Below are 17,898 nucleotides of genomic sequence, written 5' to 3'. Positions count from 1 at the left end.
GAAAAAGAGATAGAAAAAACAATTCCTTTTGCAATTGCAGCAAAAAGAATAAAATACCTAGGAATAAACTTAACCAAGGATGTGAAGGATTTATATGCTGAAAACTATAAGACATTTTTGAAAGAAATTGAAGAAGACACAAAGAAATGGAAAGACATTCCGTGCTCATGGATTGGAAGAATCAACATAGTTAAAATGGCCATATTACCCAAAGGCATATACAGATTTAATGCAATCCCCATTAAAATCCCAATGGCATTTTTTAAAGAAATAGAACAAAAAATCATCAGATTTGTTTGGAACCACAAAAGACCCAGAATAGCCAAAGCAATATTAAAAAAAAAGAACAATACTGGAGGTATCACACTCCCTGATTTTTGCTTGTACTACCGGGCTACAATAATAAAAAAAAAATAATTTTGTCCCTTTACTGATATTGTCCACTTGATGAGACATAGTCTCCTTTTGTCTTTTGAACATATTTATAATGGCTGTTTTGAAGTCTTTGTCTACTAAATCCAACATCTGGGTCTCTTCAAGAGCATCTGAGTTTTTTTGTTTGTTTGTTTGTTGTTTGTTTTTTTGTCTCTATGTACAAGTCACACTTTCCTGTTTCTTTGCATGTCTCATAATTTTTGTTGACAGTTGGATACTTTGGATAATATAGAACAGCAATTCTGGACACTGATCCCACTTCCCTGAAGGGTTGAGATTGCTTGGTTGTTTATTTAGTGACTTGGCTGAATTGACCCCATGAAATCTATAGGTTGGTACAAACGTTATTGCTGTTTAAAAGGTTGAAAACAACTGCAAAAACCACAACTACTTTTGACCAACCTAATATTTCTCCAGCAGAATGCAGCCTCTGATGTTCCTCCTCACATTTTTCTTGCTTTTTATGGTTTACCTGGCAACCTAGGAGTCACTCTTGGGTCAGCATAAGCCATTTATTGGCCAAAGGTTGGGCCTAAGCCCTGTCAGCTAGTTAAGATTTTTACCCTTTATCACTGGATGTATGTGTGGCATAGAGGCTGCTATCATAGTTCAAGGAAGTTACGTGTTTAGCGAGGTAATGGAGTTTCCCTCTCCAGCCACTTTTGAGAGGGCACAGCCTTGAGTATGCACACAGTCTTTCAGACCACCAGGGATATGTGTAATTTTATTTTTAAGCCTTGCTTACTAGGACATGCCCCTGGGTCAAAGCAGCTTATTGTTCAGCCAGTGGTTGGTTAGCAGTTGTACTTAAACCCCCAGTGCCATTGAGGCACCTGCCCTTTGTTGTTTGATCTGTATGAGGCTTGGGGACTGCTCTGAAGTCCACCTTATATCCTAGTGCGATTGCTCCAGAGGGGGTGCGGCCTTGTGTTTATGCACAACCTTCCTAACCCCCAGGGTTGACCGGGATCCCAGAAGAGATCTTGACTATCTTTTTCCTTGGTTCTCTCTGTTACCAAACATCTGATGACTTGGCCATTTTGCTTGTATTGTAGAGCTATGAGTGCCCTCTTAATTGTTCTCCACCAAGATTTCCATTATTTTTTATGATGTCATTAGGAATAGAATATTCCATGATCTGTTCCACATAAAGTCAGTTCTCTCAGGTAGAGATTAGGAGTTCTTCATCTTTAAAGCCTGCCTCTCTCCCTAAGTAGAACCACTGTGCAAGAGATAGGGGCAGGAACAGTGGCCAACTTCTCCCAGAGTGAAATCTTATTTTTTTATGAATAGCTGCCAGGATGGTTTTCAGCTTGCTCCTTCTGGGATGAACCCCTGCCCTATAAGAAAGCTGGGGCTGGAGCAATAGGGGCCCGGGATTGTCAGCATGCTGTCCCTAAGTGAGTGTTTTCGCCCTGCGTGGGGGCTGCATGAAGAAAGAGAAAGCTGGCTGGGAGAAGAGAGACCCAGTCCTTCTTGGGTCTGCCTGGAATAGAGCTTCTGCAAGACAGAAGTGGGAGAGATGAGAAATGTTGGCGGTCTGCCCCTCCCAGGTGAAACCACAGCTCCAGACTAGGAGCTGGGGTTAGAGGGCACCTCCAACTTCTTGGCCACACCCACCTGGATTAGAGCTTGCTGCGTAGTTTTCATAAAATACAGCTTGGAGGAGGATCAGAGCAGTCTATATGCTGAGATTTAATAGATTTTTTTTGAATAAATGTTTCTCCATTTGCTGTATGCTCCTAGGACAATTTCCAGGAACTCAGAATGATTGGGTTTTTTAAAATAATTTTTTCCAGTTAAATGATTATTTATTGGTGAAAGTGTCCACTGCACTTCTCACGTCTCCATTCTGGAAGTCTCTCTCAAAGATCATATTTTAAAATGTTAATACTGGCCCCTGAATCGACTTATTCATTTTAAAAATTGCTCTTTTCTACCTCGTGTTTGTTGTTTCAAATATTCCTTTAAACATAGAATGTTTCTTCTTTCCTTCCACAGTTACAGTATAATTTGGATTTTTTTTTTTGGTTATCCTCTTAAACATGAACAAAGTAGCCTTTGACATACAGCTTACTCAAAGGGTCTCTAAATATGTAAATAAATTACAGCCACTAATTCTCTCCTTTGTCCATATGCTTATGGCTACTTTAGACCTTAGTTTGTACTACTCATAGGAAACCTAGCATGCACTGGGGATACTTACATATAAATCTTTGATTACCATAAGCTCCTTCATCTTTGATTCCATCGCTGCCTTAGAACACTGCCTTTCATACAGTAAGCACTCAAATATATATAAAATGAGTAAACAGAAAAGGATGATTTCCTTTAACATAAATAAGCTGTCTTTCCCTGAAAAGTTATGCCTGTTTCATACTGGCTGAACCTATTCTTTATTGCAGGTGCTCTCCTCCCCTTGCTCGATTTATGAGACTCACAAAGCTGTTTTCAATGACACCTCGTGAAGCCTTACTAGGTCATATAACCTACCCCACAAAAATGTTAAAAATTCTCTTGGATCGTGTAGGCTTTATTTTATCTAGAGTTAGAGAGCTGTACTACATGATCCAAGGACCCTTATCAGCTTCAGGTTTTAATAATAACAAGGGAGATCTCTGTAACTCTTAACTAAATGTATTCTTCTGTTAACATTGTTTTTATCAGGAAACCCTGTATATTTCACTGAACTCTTGAACACCTTCATTTTCCCTTATGAAAAGGCAGACTCTTTCCAATCACTCAGAATTGCCCTATATGTGTAGCTTGAAATGACATAATCATCATTTACTGACCTTACATAAAACATGATATCAGCAGTAACACCAATTATCACATATCTCTTTCGCATGAAAGAGTATTATTCTCAAATTAAAACTACACATGAACAATCAAAGTGCTTTACCTGTCTGTTATAGCCAAAACCTAACGCTGGGTACAGCAGTTCCATGAACTCACACAGAAATCTCAATAAAGACTGATGAAATATGCCACCCAAAGGATGTACTGATATACTTCCCTCATAAAATACACCCACATGCATAGGTTAGCATTTGTAATCGCCTTCAGGTTACCAAAAACCAGTACAAAGAATAAAAGAAACAGGGAAGAAAAAGGGCAAGTGGTCACAGCAGGGAACGTGTAGCATTCAAGAGCAATGACACCTTGATGCTCCAGTGGCAATTCTGATACAAGTCTATCTCAGAGACTGAGGGAAAAAGGTAGCGCTGCACTTCAAAAACATACAGCACTTTACTGTACATCCCTACCAATCCACAAAGGGAGTTGGAAAACTATAGATGGGAACAGAGTAGAATTAGGCTCAAGCCCGTGAGACTGACTAGACTGTATTTCTTATCCCTTTGTTGCACAGTTCAATCTTAGAAATTGCTCCTTCAATATGACTCAAATTCAATCATTAGTTAGTGAGTACCTCTAGATGCTGTCATACAAATTCTCACTTAATTCTTTTAGAGTTTTATTAGTTTTGTTCCTAATAGCTTACTTCCTCTTGAGACTTTTTGTTCATGTTCAGGGGGGTCATGGGGTTTTTCCAGTATCTACAGGGCTTAATTGTGGAAGAATCACTGAAAAGGGGACTTGCACAAATGTAGAGATGTTTGTCTAGATGAGAAGCTGAAAAGACCCACCTAAGAAGCAAGAAACAAGGACAAAAATCAGTAATATTGGGGGCGGAAAGGAGTCATTTTTACCCTATTATGTATTCTATTGCTTGTATCCTACAATATGTTAAGAAGATATCCAAACTGAAGAGGGTCAATGAAAAGTTCACAACCCACTATGTAACAGTCACATTACTGATAAGTATATATACTTATAAGTTTCTACTGTTAGACAGCAACTCTACCTGCCCTATGGCTTGGCTTTGCCAGAAGAAAGAAGCATAACAGAGAGGAGAAAGCAAGTCTTAGTTAAGGATCCTGAGTTTCAGTCTCATGGCAGACAGTACAGGGGCAATCATATCTTTCAGTGCTTCCAATGCTCCAGATATTTAAGAAAAAGAAAAAGTATGTTCTTTTCTGTTGATGAGAAGCTAGAAGATGAACAAGTGAGATCCAAAACTAAACTTATACTAATAATTAACTCTGGAAAACTGAACTAGAAGGCTTACTTAATGGCACACTTCTAATAGTTATTTTTGTATGTGGCCAACGTGTGCTAGGCCTATGGGGCCCCAGGGGACTTCAGTATTCCTAAACTTAAGGAGAGAAACATTGCTTATCTATGTAACTTCACCTTACATTTGCACAGCACATTATTCTTTTCAGAGTTTTCATGTCCATTATTTCATTACACAGCATAATGTGAATACATAAAAGAGCATTGGTCAGATGATCACCTCAAAAAAAAAAAAAGGACAGATTTGACATAGTAGCTGTAATGTTGAAAAACCTGGGGAGACATGCAGCACACAATTCTATTAATCTCAAATAGTGTTTCTCTTTCTGAATTTCATGTTAGGCCTTAGGAATAACATCAACATGAGAACCATACCAACTTACTTTGCAGGAAAATGGAGCCTGAGACTTGCTATTAAAGACAGATTATGTTTTCTACCCACCTGGAAAACTGAAAAACGCTGGAATCCAGAGACTTAAGTTGAAGAGGTGTTCTGCTTTCTTCTCCAACGGATGGAAGCTGGCTAGGGCTATCAATTTCCTCATATCCAATTGTTTTATTATTCAATTCATCCATACCTTGAATAGCAGGGATCTTCAGTGGATTAGTGAATACCTAGCAAAAAAAGAAATGATTTGTAAAAATCCCAATTTCAAACTAAACACCAGAGGATGAGTCAATCCTTTTGATGCTAGGAAAGAACACTTGGCCAAATAAAAAGAAACTGTTTCCTACACAAAACAAACAGCACACAGTAATGTACACTAGAACACTGAACCCAGGCACGTTCATTTATAACCTTATCAGCTGGTTGCCAACAGACCTCCCCAACTCACTTATTGGCTCCTAGAGTCATCCCACCCACAACATAACCCAGGCCCCCTAGTCAGTGTCTTATTCGCTCTTGTGACCCAGTTTAAGGCTGGGTTTTCACTCCTCTAAGATCTGTGATGAGGTTAGGGGCAGAGGAAAAAGCATTGCAGCATGTATCGGTGCTGGTTTTGGAGAAATGCATGCAAGACGTTAACATTTATTCATAGTATACACACACAGACACATGCATCTGGGAATCTTGTGGGAGAGCCAGCTTATGAAAACAGTATGAATGCTGAAGGTGAAGGAATATAAAGGGGAGGTAAACTGAATGAGGACAGGGCAGTCCTAGGAAATCTCCCAGTCTCTATATCAGACCATTAAGCCAAGACATTAGGGCACAAAACCTGAATATTCACATATGTAGGTCACGGTAGACTGTCAGAAGAATTAATATTAAATTGCCTCTATCCTCACCAGTCTGACCAACCCTGACTGAGTGGGTGGAAGGTGAATCTAACATGCGACTAGCAGATATCTCTGGGAAAGAGGGTCAACAGGAAAATCATGCAGAAAGACAGGGTCGGGTTGGGGGAAGATACATGGGTGCTATGGTGGCTGTCGGGAAAGGAGTGTCCCTGAAAGGACGGCCAACCTTATTGCACCCTTCAGCGTCCGGAGCTGGGCAACCATGTCCGAGAGACAGTGCTCCTGAAAATTCAAAACAGCAGAGTCTTTATAAAGCCAGCCAGCCTGAAAGCAGGGATAGGGTAGGGGCACAAAGAACCACCCCTTCTTCCCAAAAGGAGGGAGGAAGAATCACCCCCTGAATCCTGGAAGAAAGGAGACTGAGGAAAATCAGACACTCAACAGGAGCAGCCTGTATGAGGATGGAACAGAAGTCTGAAAATTCTGTGACACTGAAGGTGACATTCACACTGTCCAGAATCAGTACTGAATCCAAGTCTGGGAAATTAATGATTTGGCTCTTCTACTTTTGGTGATCTGAACATGAGTAACAGCAGATCAAGGCAAAATCAAAAGATTCCATGAAAAAAAAAAAGACCACCAGAAGAAATGGTTCGTTATTTCTATGCAGCTTTCAAGATTGCTGCTTCCTTCAACCTATGGCCTCTGTTGTGGAAAATTCTGTGTGAGAAAAGGAAGAGGGTGGACTGTCTCTTACCTGGTGGTCCTCATTTTCCATTGGCACCTTCTTTTTCTCAACAGTTTGATCTCTAGGAGAAGATAAAAGTGCTATTTAGTTCATTTATGAAATTTCTCAGTCTGAAATGGATTACCAATTGTAGATTTGTTATAATGTTCCTTCCAAATTAGAAATAATGTGGGCCTTCCTGAACTCAGCTACCAAAGACAGATGTCACATGCTTCATCAAAAGAGAGAAGGGCAGGAAGGGAGAGAGACTAAAGTCAAGCACTAGTTGAGACAATTAGGAGATAATTGGAAGAATAAAGAACTGGTGGGACAGCGAGGTGAGGAGGCAAATCATTGAAAACCCCAAAGGAAAAAAAAATCATTTCTCTCCTCAAAACTCCCCCATCCTATTAGAAGAGTCAGGCTCCCCTACTGTACGACCTAGAGCCCCACCTTAGGCATACTCAACTGTTTCTTAGCTTTGCTCAAGTACAGATCTTCATCAATGAGTTCTTGTTCTTCTGGAACAGAGCACCTCCTGCAGTGCAGAGAAGACATTATCTTTCAGAAACAAAATATGCCCTTCACTTTTACCCTTTACGTTCCACCCAACTATGGCAGGTTAACAACCCTCTAACATTACAGAGTCATATTCCACCCACATCACAAAACCTGTGAGAAGGTTAACATTTACCAATCCTTATTTCAAGGCATACCATCATCTAATTCTTTTTGGTGCCGAATCACCTTTCTCCCAAGACATTCAAAGTACTTAACAGCTACAAATTACCTATGATGGTGGACAGCATGAAGCATAATCTCTATGTTTATACAGTGAAGTTCAAGCACAAGAGAGACATGCTTAAGGTTCCACACAAAGACAGTATTGCTGAAACTAGAATCTACGTCTTTTGCTTCTCATTTACTAGAAAGTATTACCCAAGGTGCCATACAGAAGCATGAGAATCCCTAAACTAGGTGTTGACACCTGAAGAAAATCAGAGGTAGCAATAAGGGACTAGGAATTTACTTCATAAAAAGAACAGAACACAGACTAAAAAAGAAAAAAAAAGGAGAATTCTATAAATGAAAATATTTGCTATATGTAAAGCACGAGAAGAGAATTTGAGAGGAATAAAAACTGAAAGCAGTTTTTCAAAATATAGTCAATGGTCAAGAGTAATCCTACAAATAAATAAAAATGAGTAATAATTGGAAACATTATGCTATACGCATTTTATAAGGGGACATAGTATCCTGGAAGGCAATGTCTCCTGGACGAAGTGTAAACTGATAGGAGATATCTGACAGTGGTCATAGAAATGGTGACGTGAGATGAGCCTCTTGAAATCCCCCCTGTAATTTTCAACAAACTGAACAACTATAATTCCTCAAAGGACTCCCTGCACAGCAGACAGGCAAGACTAAGAGACATGCAACTGAAATCATCTAAAGGTGAGCAAATTGGGCGAGCAGGGAAAGAAGAAAGCAGGAAGTGCGGAGACGCCAGCCACACAAGAGCAGACAGGAGCTCGAAGCTCCCTGCCCTCCGGTGCTACCGCAGCTGAAGGAGAGGGAAGAACTCAGACTGCTAGTGCTCTGCTTATGGCCCATAGTCCCACCTGAGGGATCAGCATATAACACGGCTAAACCAACTGCTTGCGGCAGAGACCTCAGAGCAAAGACTGAGGGAAGAAAGATGAAAACGGCAGTTTAAGCCCTCACTGCCAAGAAGAGGATGGAAGCCTTAGGCTCAGAGCCTAGCCGCCCCCTCCCTACCCTCCCAGAGCTCACCAAACCTCCACCTGCCCGGTGCTAGAAGCGGAACAGCAGCAGTGTCAGATCAAATGAACAGAGTATTTGCAGTTCTGAGAACTGTGGCCCACAGCCAAGGACTCGCAGCACAACTAGTTCTGGTGAAGGGGAAGGAGCCCTGGGAGCAGGACGTGCTGTGCTGGTGGTCGCCGTCATTGCTCTGGGCCACCTCTCACAACCCCCACCACCCCGCCTCCACATGCTGACCTTTCTGAGCGGATTCCTAAAGGGGCAAACAGAGCCGCTGAAACACACAGTCCCTGAATCAGGTGCAGGAAAAGCTTCGGAACTTCAGAAGCTCTCCATATCCCCCAATGGAGGTGGTACCCTGAGACCCAGGCAACCTACTCACAGAGGAGAAACCCACCTTTCAGGGAATCCCCCCACAGTGTGAGAAATTGGAACAGTGCAGAGAAACTATAACACTACAGCGTGAATGAAAATAAAAGGCTACAGTGAGAGACAAAATAAAAAACATTCTACCAACAACTATTAGAAAACAAAAGAAAGACCTGTTCCTATAAACCTGGTGTAGAACCCACTCCTGTAGATGTCTAGGAAGAGAAATAATAATTCATTAATTGCCATGAATAACCAAGGTAACAAGGCAGCTCAGAAAGAAAGGGAAAAGTCTCCAGAAAATGAACTTAAAGACATGGAAATATGTGACTTAAATGACAGAGAATTCAAGATTGCAGTTCTGAAAAATCTCAACGAGATGCAAGAAAACACACACTGGCAGTTTAATGAACTCAGAAACACAAACAACAAAAGGAACATTTTACCAAAGAGATTAAAATTTTAAAAAAGAACCAAACAGAATTTCTGGAGATTAAGAACTCAATAGAAAAATGAAGAATGAAATAACCAGCTTAGGTAGTACAGTTGACCAGATGGAAGAAAGAATCAGTGACATCGAAGATAGAAATCTGGAAATGACACAGATTGAACAAGAGAGAGACTTGTGGGTTAAAAGAAATGAAAGTACTCTACAAGAACTTTCTGACTCCATCAGAAAGAGCAATATAAGAATAATGGGCATACCAGAAGGAGAAGAAAGGGAGAAGGGAACAGAGAGTATATTCAAACAGTCGACTAGAACTCCCCAAACTTGTGTAAATAACTGGATCCTCGAATCCAAGAAGCAAATAGAACACCTAATTATCTCAATCCCAACAGGCCTTCTCCAAGGCACATTGTACTGAAGTTGTCTAAAATCAACGACAAAGAAAGAATCCTCAAGGCAGCCAGGGAAAAGAAGATAACCATTAGGTTATCATCAGATTATTCAGCAGAAACTCTACAAGCCAGGAGGGAGTGGACTCAAATATTCAAGCTATTGAAAGACAGAAAGTATAAGCCAAGAACAATATATCAGGCAAAGATATACTTCAGATATAAAGGAAGAATAAAGATCTTTCCAGACAAAGAGAAGCTGAGGGAATTTTCTAACACACGACCTGCACTACCAGAAATAATGAAGGAGGCTATTCGAACTGAAACAAAAAACAAAAGAATACAACACCATGAGTAGTATTACAAACAAACAGACTGAAGCAGGAAATGGCAACCTCTACACCAAATAAGACAATATACACTTAAACATAACAGACAATGTAAAGAAGAAAAAAAAAACCTTAAAGAAAAAGAAGAAAAAGCCAACTTGCTACTGAGTACACCGCAGAAATCAACTCATAGCATAAACAGAGATAATTTGTGACAACCAAAACATAAAAGGGGGGAAGAGTAAAGGTCTGAACAGGTATAAGGGAATGGAGAATGTAAGTATGCTGAAGAAATTACAATACTCTAAATATAAAACTTTTTTTACATAAACTTGATGGTAACCACTCAAAAAAAATCCAGAACTGAAATATGTAACATAATAAAAGAAGAAACAAAGGGAAATATCATAGACTACTACCACACTGAAATAATAGCAGCAAGAAGGAAAAGAAACAATGGAGACACAGTCCGACCAGAAAACCAAAGATAGAATGATAGGAAATCCTCAATATCATTAATCACCCTAAATGTAAACAGACTGAACTCACCAATAAAAAGGCACAGAGTAGCAAACTGGATCAAAAAACTAAACCTAACCAAATGCTGCCTCCAAGAGATACATCTCAGCTACAAGGACAAATATAGACTCGAAGTGAAAAGGTGGAAATTGACACTCCCAGCAAATGGTATACAGAGAAAAGCAGGTGTAGTCATACTGATAACAGATGAATCAGACTTCAGGATAAAAAAAAGGTAACAAGAGACAAAGACGGACAGTTCATAACGATAAAGAGGAGTGGACAACAAGAAGACATAACAGTCATCAATATGTATGCCCCCAATCAGGGAGCACCGAAATATACCAAGCAACTACTAACAGAAAAAAACGGAGAAATCGATCAAAACACAGTTATACTAGGGGACCTAAATACATCATTGACAGCTATGGATAGATCATCCAAACAGAAAATAAATAACAAAATAGCAGCCCTAAATGACACATTAGATGAAATGGACAACTGACATTTACGGAGCACTTCATCCTAGAACATCAGCCTATACATTCTTTTCAAGTCTACATGGAATATTCTCAAGGATACACCATATATTGAGACACAAAACTAGCCTTAGCAAATTTAAGAGTGAAATCATCCGAAGTATATTCTCTGATCACAAGGCTTTGAAATTGGATAGGAACTGCAAAAAGGAAGCAGGAAAAAACATAATTATGTGGAGATTAAACAACATACTTTTAAAGAACGACTGGGTCAAAGAAGAAATAAGAGGAGAGATCAAAAGATACATAGAAACCAATGAGAATGAAAATACATCCACCAAAATTTTTCGGATGCAGTGAAAGCAGTTTAAGAGGAAAATTTACATCATTACAGGCCTATCTGAAGAAGCAACAAAAACCCCAGATAAGTAACCTCATGTTCTACCTTAAAGAACAAGAAAAACAAGACCAAATGAAACCCAATGTCAGCAGAAGTAAGGAAATAACAAAAATCAGAGCAGAACTAAATGAAATAGAGATGAAAAAGACAATAGAAATATTAATGCAACAAAGAGGTGGTTCTTTGAAAAGATTAATAAAATTCAGAAACCCGTAGCTAGACTCACTAAGATAAAAAGAGAAAAGACACAAATAAACAAAATCAGAAATGAAAGGGGGGAATTTATCACGGATGTCACAGAAATACAAAGGATCATCCAAGAATACTATGCAGAACTATATGCCACCCAATTCAGTAACATAGAAAAAATGGACAAGTTCTTAGAAACCCAGAGCCTTCCTAGGCTGAATCACAAAGAATTGGAAAATCTAAACAGACCGATCACCAGTAAGGAAATTGAATCAGTCATCCAAAACCTTCCCAAAAGCAAAAGTCTGGGACCAGATGGCTTCACTAGGGAATTCTACCAAACCTTCGAAGAGGATCTAATACCTATCCTCCTGAAACTCTTCCAAAGAATTAAAGAGAGACAATACTCCCTAACTCATTTTATGAGGCCAACATTACCCTGATACCAAAACCTGGTAAGGACAACACAAAAAAAGAAAACTACAGACCAATATCTCTGATGAATACAGATGCAAAAATCCTGAACAAAAGTCTAGCAAATCGAATACAACAATGCATTAAAAAGATTATTCATCATGACCAAGTGGGGTTCATCCCTGGGGCACAAGGATGGTTCAACATCCGCAAATCCATCAATGTGATACATCACATAAACACAATAAAGGACAAAAATCATATGATTATATCAGTAGATGCAGAAAAAATGTTTGACAAGATACAACATTCATTTACGATTAAAACACTTAATAAAATGGGTATAGAAGGAAAATACCTTAACATAATAAAGGCCATTATGACAAACCCTCAGCTAATCTCATAATTAACGTGAAAATACTGAAGCCCATTGCTCTAGTTCAGGAACACGACAGGGCTGTCCCCTATCACCTCTGCTTTTCAACATAGTGTTGGAAGTCCTTGCCAGAGCAATCAGGCAAAAGAAATAAAAGGCATCCAAATTGGGAATGAAGAAGTTAAACTGTCACTTTCTGCAGATGACATGATGCTATATATAGAAAACCCTAAAGACTCCACCAAAAAGCTGTTAGAAACAATAAACGAATACAGTAAAGTTGCCGGCTCCACAATCAACGTACAAAAGTCCATTGCATTCCTATATACTAACAATGAAATCTCAGAAAAAGAAATTAAAAAAAAACAATTCCTTTTAAAATTGCAACAGAAAGAAAGAACAGAAAGAATAAACTTAACCAAGGATGTGAAAGACCTATATACTAAAAACTGTTAAGACTTTTTAAAAGAAATTGAAGAACACACAAAGAAATGGTAAGATATTCCGTGTTCATTGTTGGAAGAATCAGCCTAGTTAAAATGGCCATATTACCAAAAGCAATATACAGATTTAACGCAATCCCCATCAAAATCCCAAAGGCATTTTTTTAAAAACAGAACAAAAAAAATCACCAGGTTTATATGGAACCACAAAAAACCCCAAATAGACAAAGCAATCCTAAGGGGGGAAGAAATGGAGGAGGTATCACACTACCTGACTTCAGCTTGTACTACAGGGCAACAATAATCAAAACAGTATGGTATTGGCAGAAAAACAGCACACAGACCAATGGAAGACACACACAAAAAATTACAAATAGAATTACCATATGACCCAGAAATCCCTCTCCTGGGTATCTACCCCAAAAATCTGAAAACATTTATCCATAAAGACAACTGTGCTCCAACGTTCATTGCAGCTTTATTTATGGTGGCCAAGACATGGAAACAACCAAAGTGTCCTTCGATAGATGAATGGGATAAAGAAGTTGTGGTATATATACACAATGGAATACTATTTGGTCATAAGAATAGATGAAATAATACTAATTGCAACAACATGGATGGATCTTGAGATTATAATGCTGAGCAAAATAAGTCAGACCGAAAAAGTAGAGAACCATATGATTTCACTTACACGTGGTATATAAAACTGAAAACAACAAAAGAACAAGACAAACAAATGAAGAAAGAAAAATCTCACAGACAGACAATAGTTTAGTGGTTACCAGAGGGTAAGGTGGGAGGGGGTGGTAGATGAGGGTAAAGGGAATGAAATATATGGTGATGGCAAGAAAACTGACCCTGAGTGGTGAACACACAGTGTGACATATATAGATGATGCATTATAGAATTGTACACCTGAAATCTATGTAACTTTACTAATAATTGTGACCCCAATAAACTTTAATTAAAAAAAACTGATAGGGGATACAGGATTCAAAAGTGAGACTTCTAAGCACTCATTCCCATATTCTAATCAAACATTCCCAGTTACTCTCACGTGGAGAGGTACTTAGGCACAGATGGAGACTGGGGGATTGCTTACTCATTACAAACCTGGATTTCATTTATTTAATTTCCTCCATTTTAAACTTTTTTTTTCCTAAAAAGCACACTGTTCTAGGACCTTGTTTTCTATCAGCATTTATCCCGAGAGGAAAAAATTACATCACAGCTGAAATGAAGCTAACTGAATTATTATTGTAGACCAATGTGACTACTGAGCCAAATAAAAAAAAATTTGTTAAATGGAAACAAATGCCCACAGATATGCCAGGCACAATCTAGATATTAGCTGCTACAAGGAACGTATGGTGCGTTAGGAAGACAAACATGAAAACAGCATTGAATGTACAATAGGTACTGCAACAGATTCAGGCACAGGAAACATGAACTCAAGCCTAAATGTAAAGCCCTTGTTCTCAAACAGCTTATAATCTCTTGAAGAGACAAAGTGAATACATGTGAAAAACATCCAAAAATACAAAACAGTATGTGAGCAAATGTCAATAATTAAGTACCTCAGGAAGCCAAAGTAAAATCACTATTGTCAACAGGAGAAGTATCACACAATACACTTAAGCATCCCAGATGGATGTGATTTGGATAGGCAGATGGAATGCATAAAGTCACTGAAAGCCAAGTGGAATGTCAAGTCATGGAGGAGGGAGTGAGGGCGGCATGTGTGGGGAACAGTGAAGCCACAGACCTGGCTAAAGCACAGGATGTGAGTTCAGGTACAGTGAGAAATAAGGCTGGAGAGATAGGGTGGGACCAGGTGGCACAGGGGCTTGAATGCCACGCTGAAGAGTGTAGACTTGAGATGTGACGTGTTTTAGAATATAAAGACAAATCTGGAGCTATCTCTGGCATAATATTGAGTCCTAACCTTACCTGTACTTTGGATGGGAATTATAGTAACAAAACCATCTTGCAGGTAACGTAGACGGATCAACCTTGCCAGGAAGCTTCCTCCATTTGAGACACTCATCACACTGCACCCATGTCTGGTCAGGAATCTTTCTGAAGGAAGGAAGGAAAACAGAAGTATGACTGTGTAGCTCTGTGTTCCGTCTCACATTAGAAAGGCATACCCTAAAAGTGAAAGAACATAATCTTATATATGCAATGCATTATTACTGTTATAGTCTAGGTGTCTAAAATGTACATATCTTGAACTTCACAGAAAAAATGACTGGACTATACCAGATATGGATATGAAAAATAGCACTAAATGTTATTAACATAGTGAGCTATCATTATTTATGGAGGTCAGTAATATGTATCCTGGAATCGCCTGTTCTAAGCAAGCAAGAGAACAATTTTAACTCTGAAATTAACTAGGAAATATTTTTTAAAAATTTTATGTATATCACAATATTATCAAGAAATAAAACCCATAGAATCCTTTTACCTGGTTCTATCCAATCCCATGACAAGTTTAAAATGCATTTGTGGGGGGCGGCCAGATGGCTCAGTTGGTTAGTGCACGAGCTACTAACAAAAAGGTTGCTGGTTCAATTCCCACATGGATGGTGGGCTGTGCCCCCTGCAACTAAGATTGAAAATGGCGACTGGACTTGGAACTGAGCTGCGCCCTTCACATCTAGGTTGAAGGACAACGACTCGGAGCTGATGGGACCTGGAGAAACACACTGTTCCCAATTATTCCACCGTCCAAAATTTTTTTTAAATAAAAATAAATAAAATGCATTTGTGGGAGTCACTGAACAATCATCAAAATATCTCCCCCATTTCCCTGCAGACTCCCTACCCCTATTTTTTTCCTTTCAAAAAAGGTATTTGTTTTATACTTCAATCAAAATTTTACTAGGATAATATTCCTAAAGTTAATCTTAAAACGTAATATAAATTTGATGAAATTTCATAACTAGAAATGGGGCTACAGTCCAACAATTTGGTTAAATTATTAAGATAAATTCTTCCAGAGTTCTATTCTTAAAACACATACCCACTCCCACCACACCACCACCCACCAGGCCGAGGAAGCATAATCCAGTCACCTACACGTTAGAGTGAATTTGTTTCTCTGTGAGAGGAGCTGGTCCATATATGACAGCTATAGTCAGCATCTAAGGTATGAAAGGGGTAGGAAGGGAAGGCTAGAGAAAAGTGAAGAGACACAGAAAGAGGGTACCTAGGACCAATTTGAAAAACACGTAATTTAGCCTAGGGCGGGTTTTCTGGTTTTGTTTTTTTTTTTTTTAAGTTTAAAGAAATCATTTATTTTAATAAAATGGAGCACTTTAACTGTATTTACTTGAAAATATAAACACTGTAATTATTTTTTGTGGATTTTTGACACATTTTGGAGAAAAAACTTGAAATCAGTTAATGCAGTGAAAGGGTTGCCAATATGGGAAAAAAAGATTCCCCTGATTTACTTGTGAATCCACGTCACAAAACTGATTAAACTCATAAACATTCACAATGAAAACTATTTGAAAACATTCATTCTCCGTGGGAAAATTTATTTAAAAGAAAATTAATTATAAAGGAAAGGGTAATCCTTTACAAAGGGTAGCTCATTATAAATGAAAACTATAATGAGCTTCATTATACTTTTCATCAGATTACCTAATATTAAAAAAAATGAAATAAACAAGTCTTCAAAGTTTTTAGAAAAAAAAATTGTGATTTTAGAATTTTCTACCAGCCAAAAAAGTAACCTACTCTAAAAGCAAAATTGTTCTTTCCCCCTAAATTTTACAAAAATGTTTTATTTATAGTAGCAAAAATATTGGCAACAAACTAAAGTCCAAGAAATCCAAGAAAAGAAAAATGACGTGGAATACAGGAAGTAGTGATTAATCATGATAGCAAACCCCTATAGACAATTACATGCTGTGAACATATAAATTTATTTAGTCTCAAAATAAATCAATAAGATGGGTAGTGATACTATCTCCATTTAAGGTGCAGAGAACTTATGTGACTTCAACAAGTTCTCTGCTGTGGTAAGTGCCAGAGCTCAGGACTACCCAGAGCTAGAGCTATATACTCTTTTTTTTTTTTTTTACTTTTACAGAGTATTTATTTTAATTTTTACCTTCTGATTCTTTTTTTTCATTTTTTTTAAGTTTCAGGTGCACAAAACAATGTAATAGTTAGACATTTATCATTTACATCCCTTACACAGTGACAACGCCCCTCCCCCCATCCACTACCCCTCCAACATTAGGGCGGGTTTTCTGTATATTGCATTTATCATGCTCTTATACTGACATTTCAACTGAGTGGTGGTTTCTTTTTATGTCTTAGTTCAATCTTTTTTCTTATGTATTAAAACAGTGCTGATTTTTAGGTGTAAAAGTAATATAAGCTCATTAAAGGAAAACTTGAAAATACAGAAATACATAAAAAGAAAATAAAAGACACTCATAATTCCACCAAATACAATGCCCTCTTCTTGTTTAAAACTCTGTTTTTTCCTTTTTCTTTTCTTTTTTTTTTAATTAAATTTATCGGGGTGACAATTGTTAGTAAATTTACATAGATTTCAGGTGTACAATTCTGTATTACATTGTCTATAAATCCCATTGTGTGTTCACCACCCAGAGTCAGTTCTCCTTCCATCACACACATTTTTGGATACATAGCTTCCTATCTACTAGCTCCAGGCTGCTCCAGCCTTGTAACCTCTAAGCTCTAAGCTCATGCCTGACATCTGGTGTCTATATATTTCCATACAGCCAGTGTTTTATTTAGAGCCAGAGCAGCAAAAGGCAATTTCAGCAGTAGTGGGAGAGGAGAGGAAAGTTTTACATGTACATGCACAGTGGAGTTTCTTGTAGAAGCATGCCAGTATTATTCTCTCGGGACAAACGCCAGCCACAGCAACTCCCTGCCTCAGGTTACATGCAGACCATGGTAGGTACTTCCACCCAGACAGATAGGAGAGGCTTTTAGTTTGTGCTTGAAATAAATAGGTAGTTAAAGGGGCTATATTATATTCTGCTCATTGCATCCTTCCAGTAGTGTGTCCGGGTTAAGAACTTGGGAGCCCAGTTGGCGATATTTGAACCTTAGATGTACCACTTTCTACCTGTCAAACCTTGAGCAAGTTAACTAAGTTCTCAGTGTATCATTCTCTACATTTATAAAGAATTAATGATGTGCCATCAAAATGGCACC

The 17,898-nt window shown here is 38.4% G+C and overlaps 1 protein-coding gene across 2 annotated transcripts in view; it reads right to left on the bottom strand.

The window, feature by feature from the left end:
* The window catches only part of MORC4 (MORC family CW-type zinc finger 4), a 65,367-nt gene that overhangs the window by 8,397 nt on the left and 39,072 nt on the right, over positions 1 to 17,898 (bottom strand). For both annotated transcript variants that reach the window (XM_081042150.1, XM_081042149.1), the window contains exons 11-14: positions 14,638 to 14,766; positions 7,014 to 7,082; positions 6,575 to 6,626; positions 5,018 to 5,190 (exon numbers count right to left, since the gene is read on the bottom strand). In XM_081042150.1, the coding sequence (XP_080898276.1) occupies positions 5,018 to 5,190; positions 6,575 to 6,626; positions 7,014 to 7,082; positions 14,638 to 14,766 (423 nt within the window). The remainder of the gene's footprint in view (positions 1 to 5,017; positions 5,191 to 6,574; positions 6,627 to 7,013; positions 7,083 to 14,637; positions 14,767 to 17,898) is intronic.

This window comes from Rhinolophus hipposideros (assembly GCF_964194185.1).
Source record: "Rhinolophus hipposideros genome assembly, chromosome: X".
NCBI classification, from domain to species: Eukaryota; Metazoa; Chordata; class Mammalia; order Chiroptera; family Rhinolophidae; genus Rhinolophus; species Rhinolophus hipposideros.
This window is presented reverse-complemented; position numbering and strand designations above follow the sequence as displayed.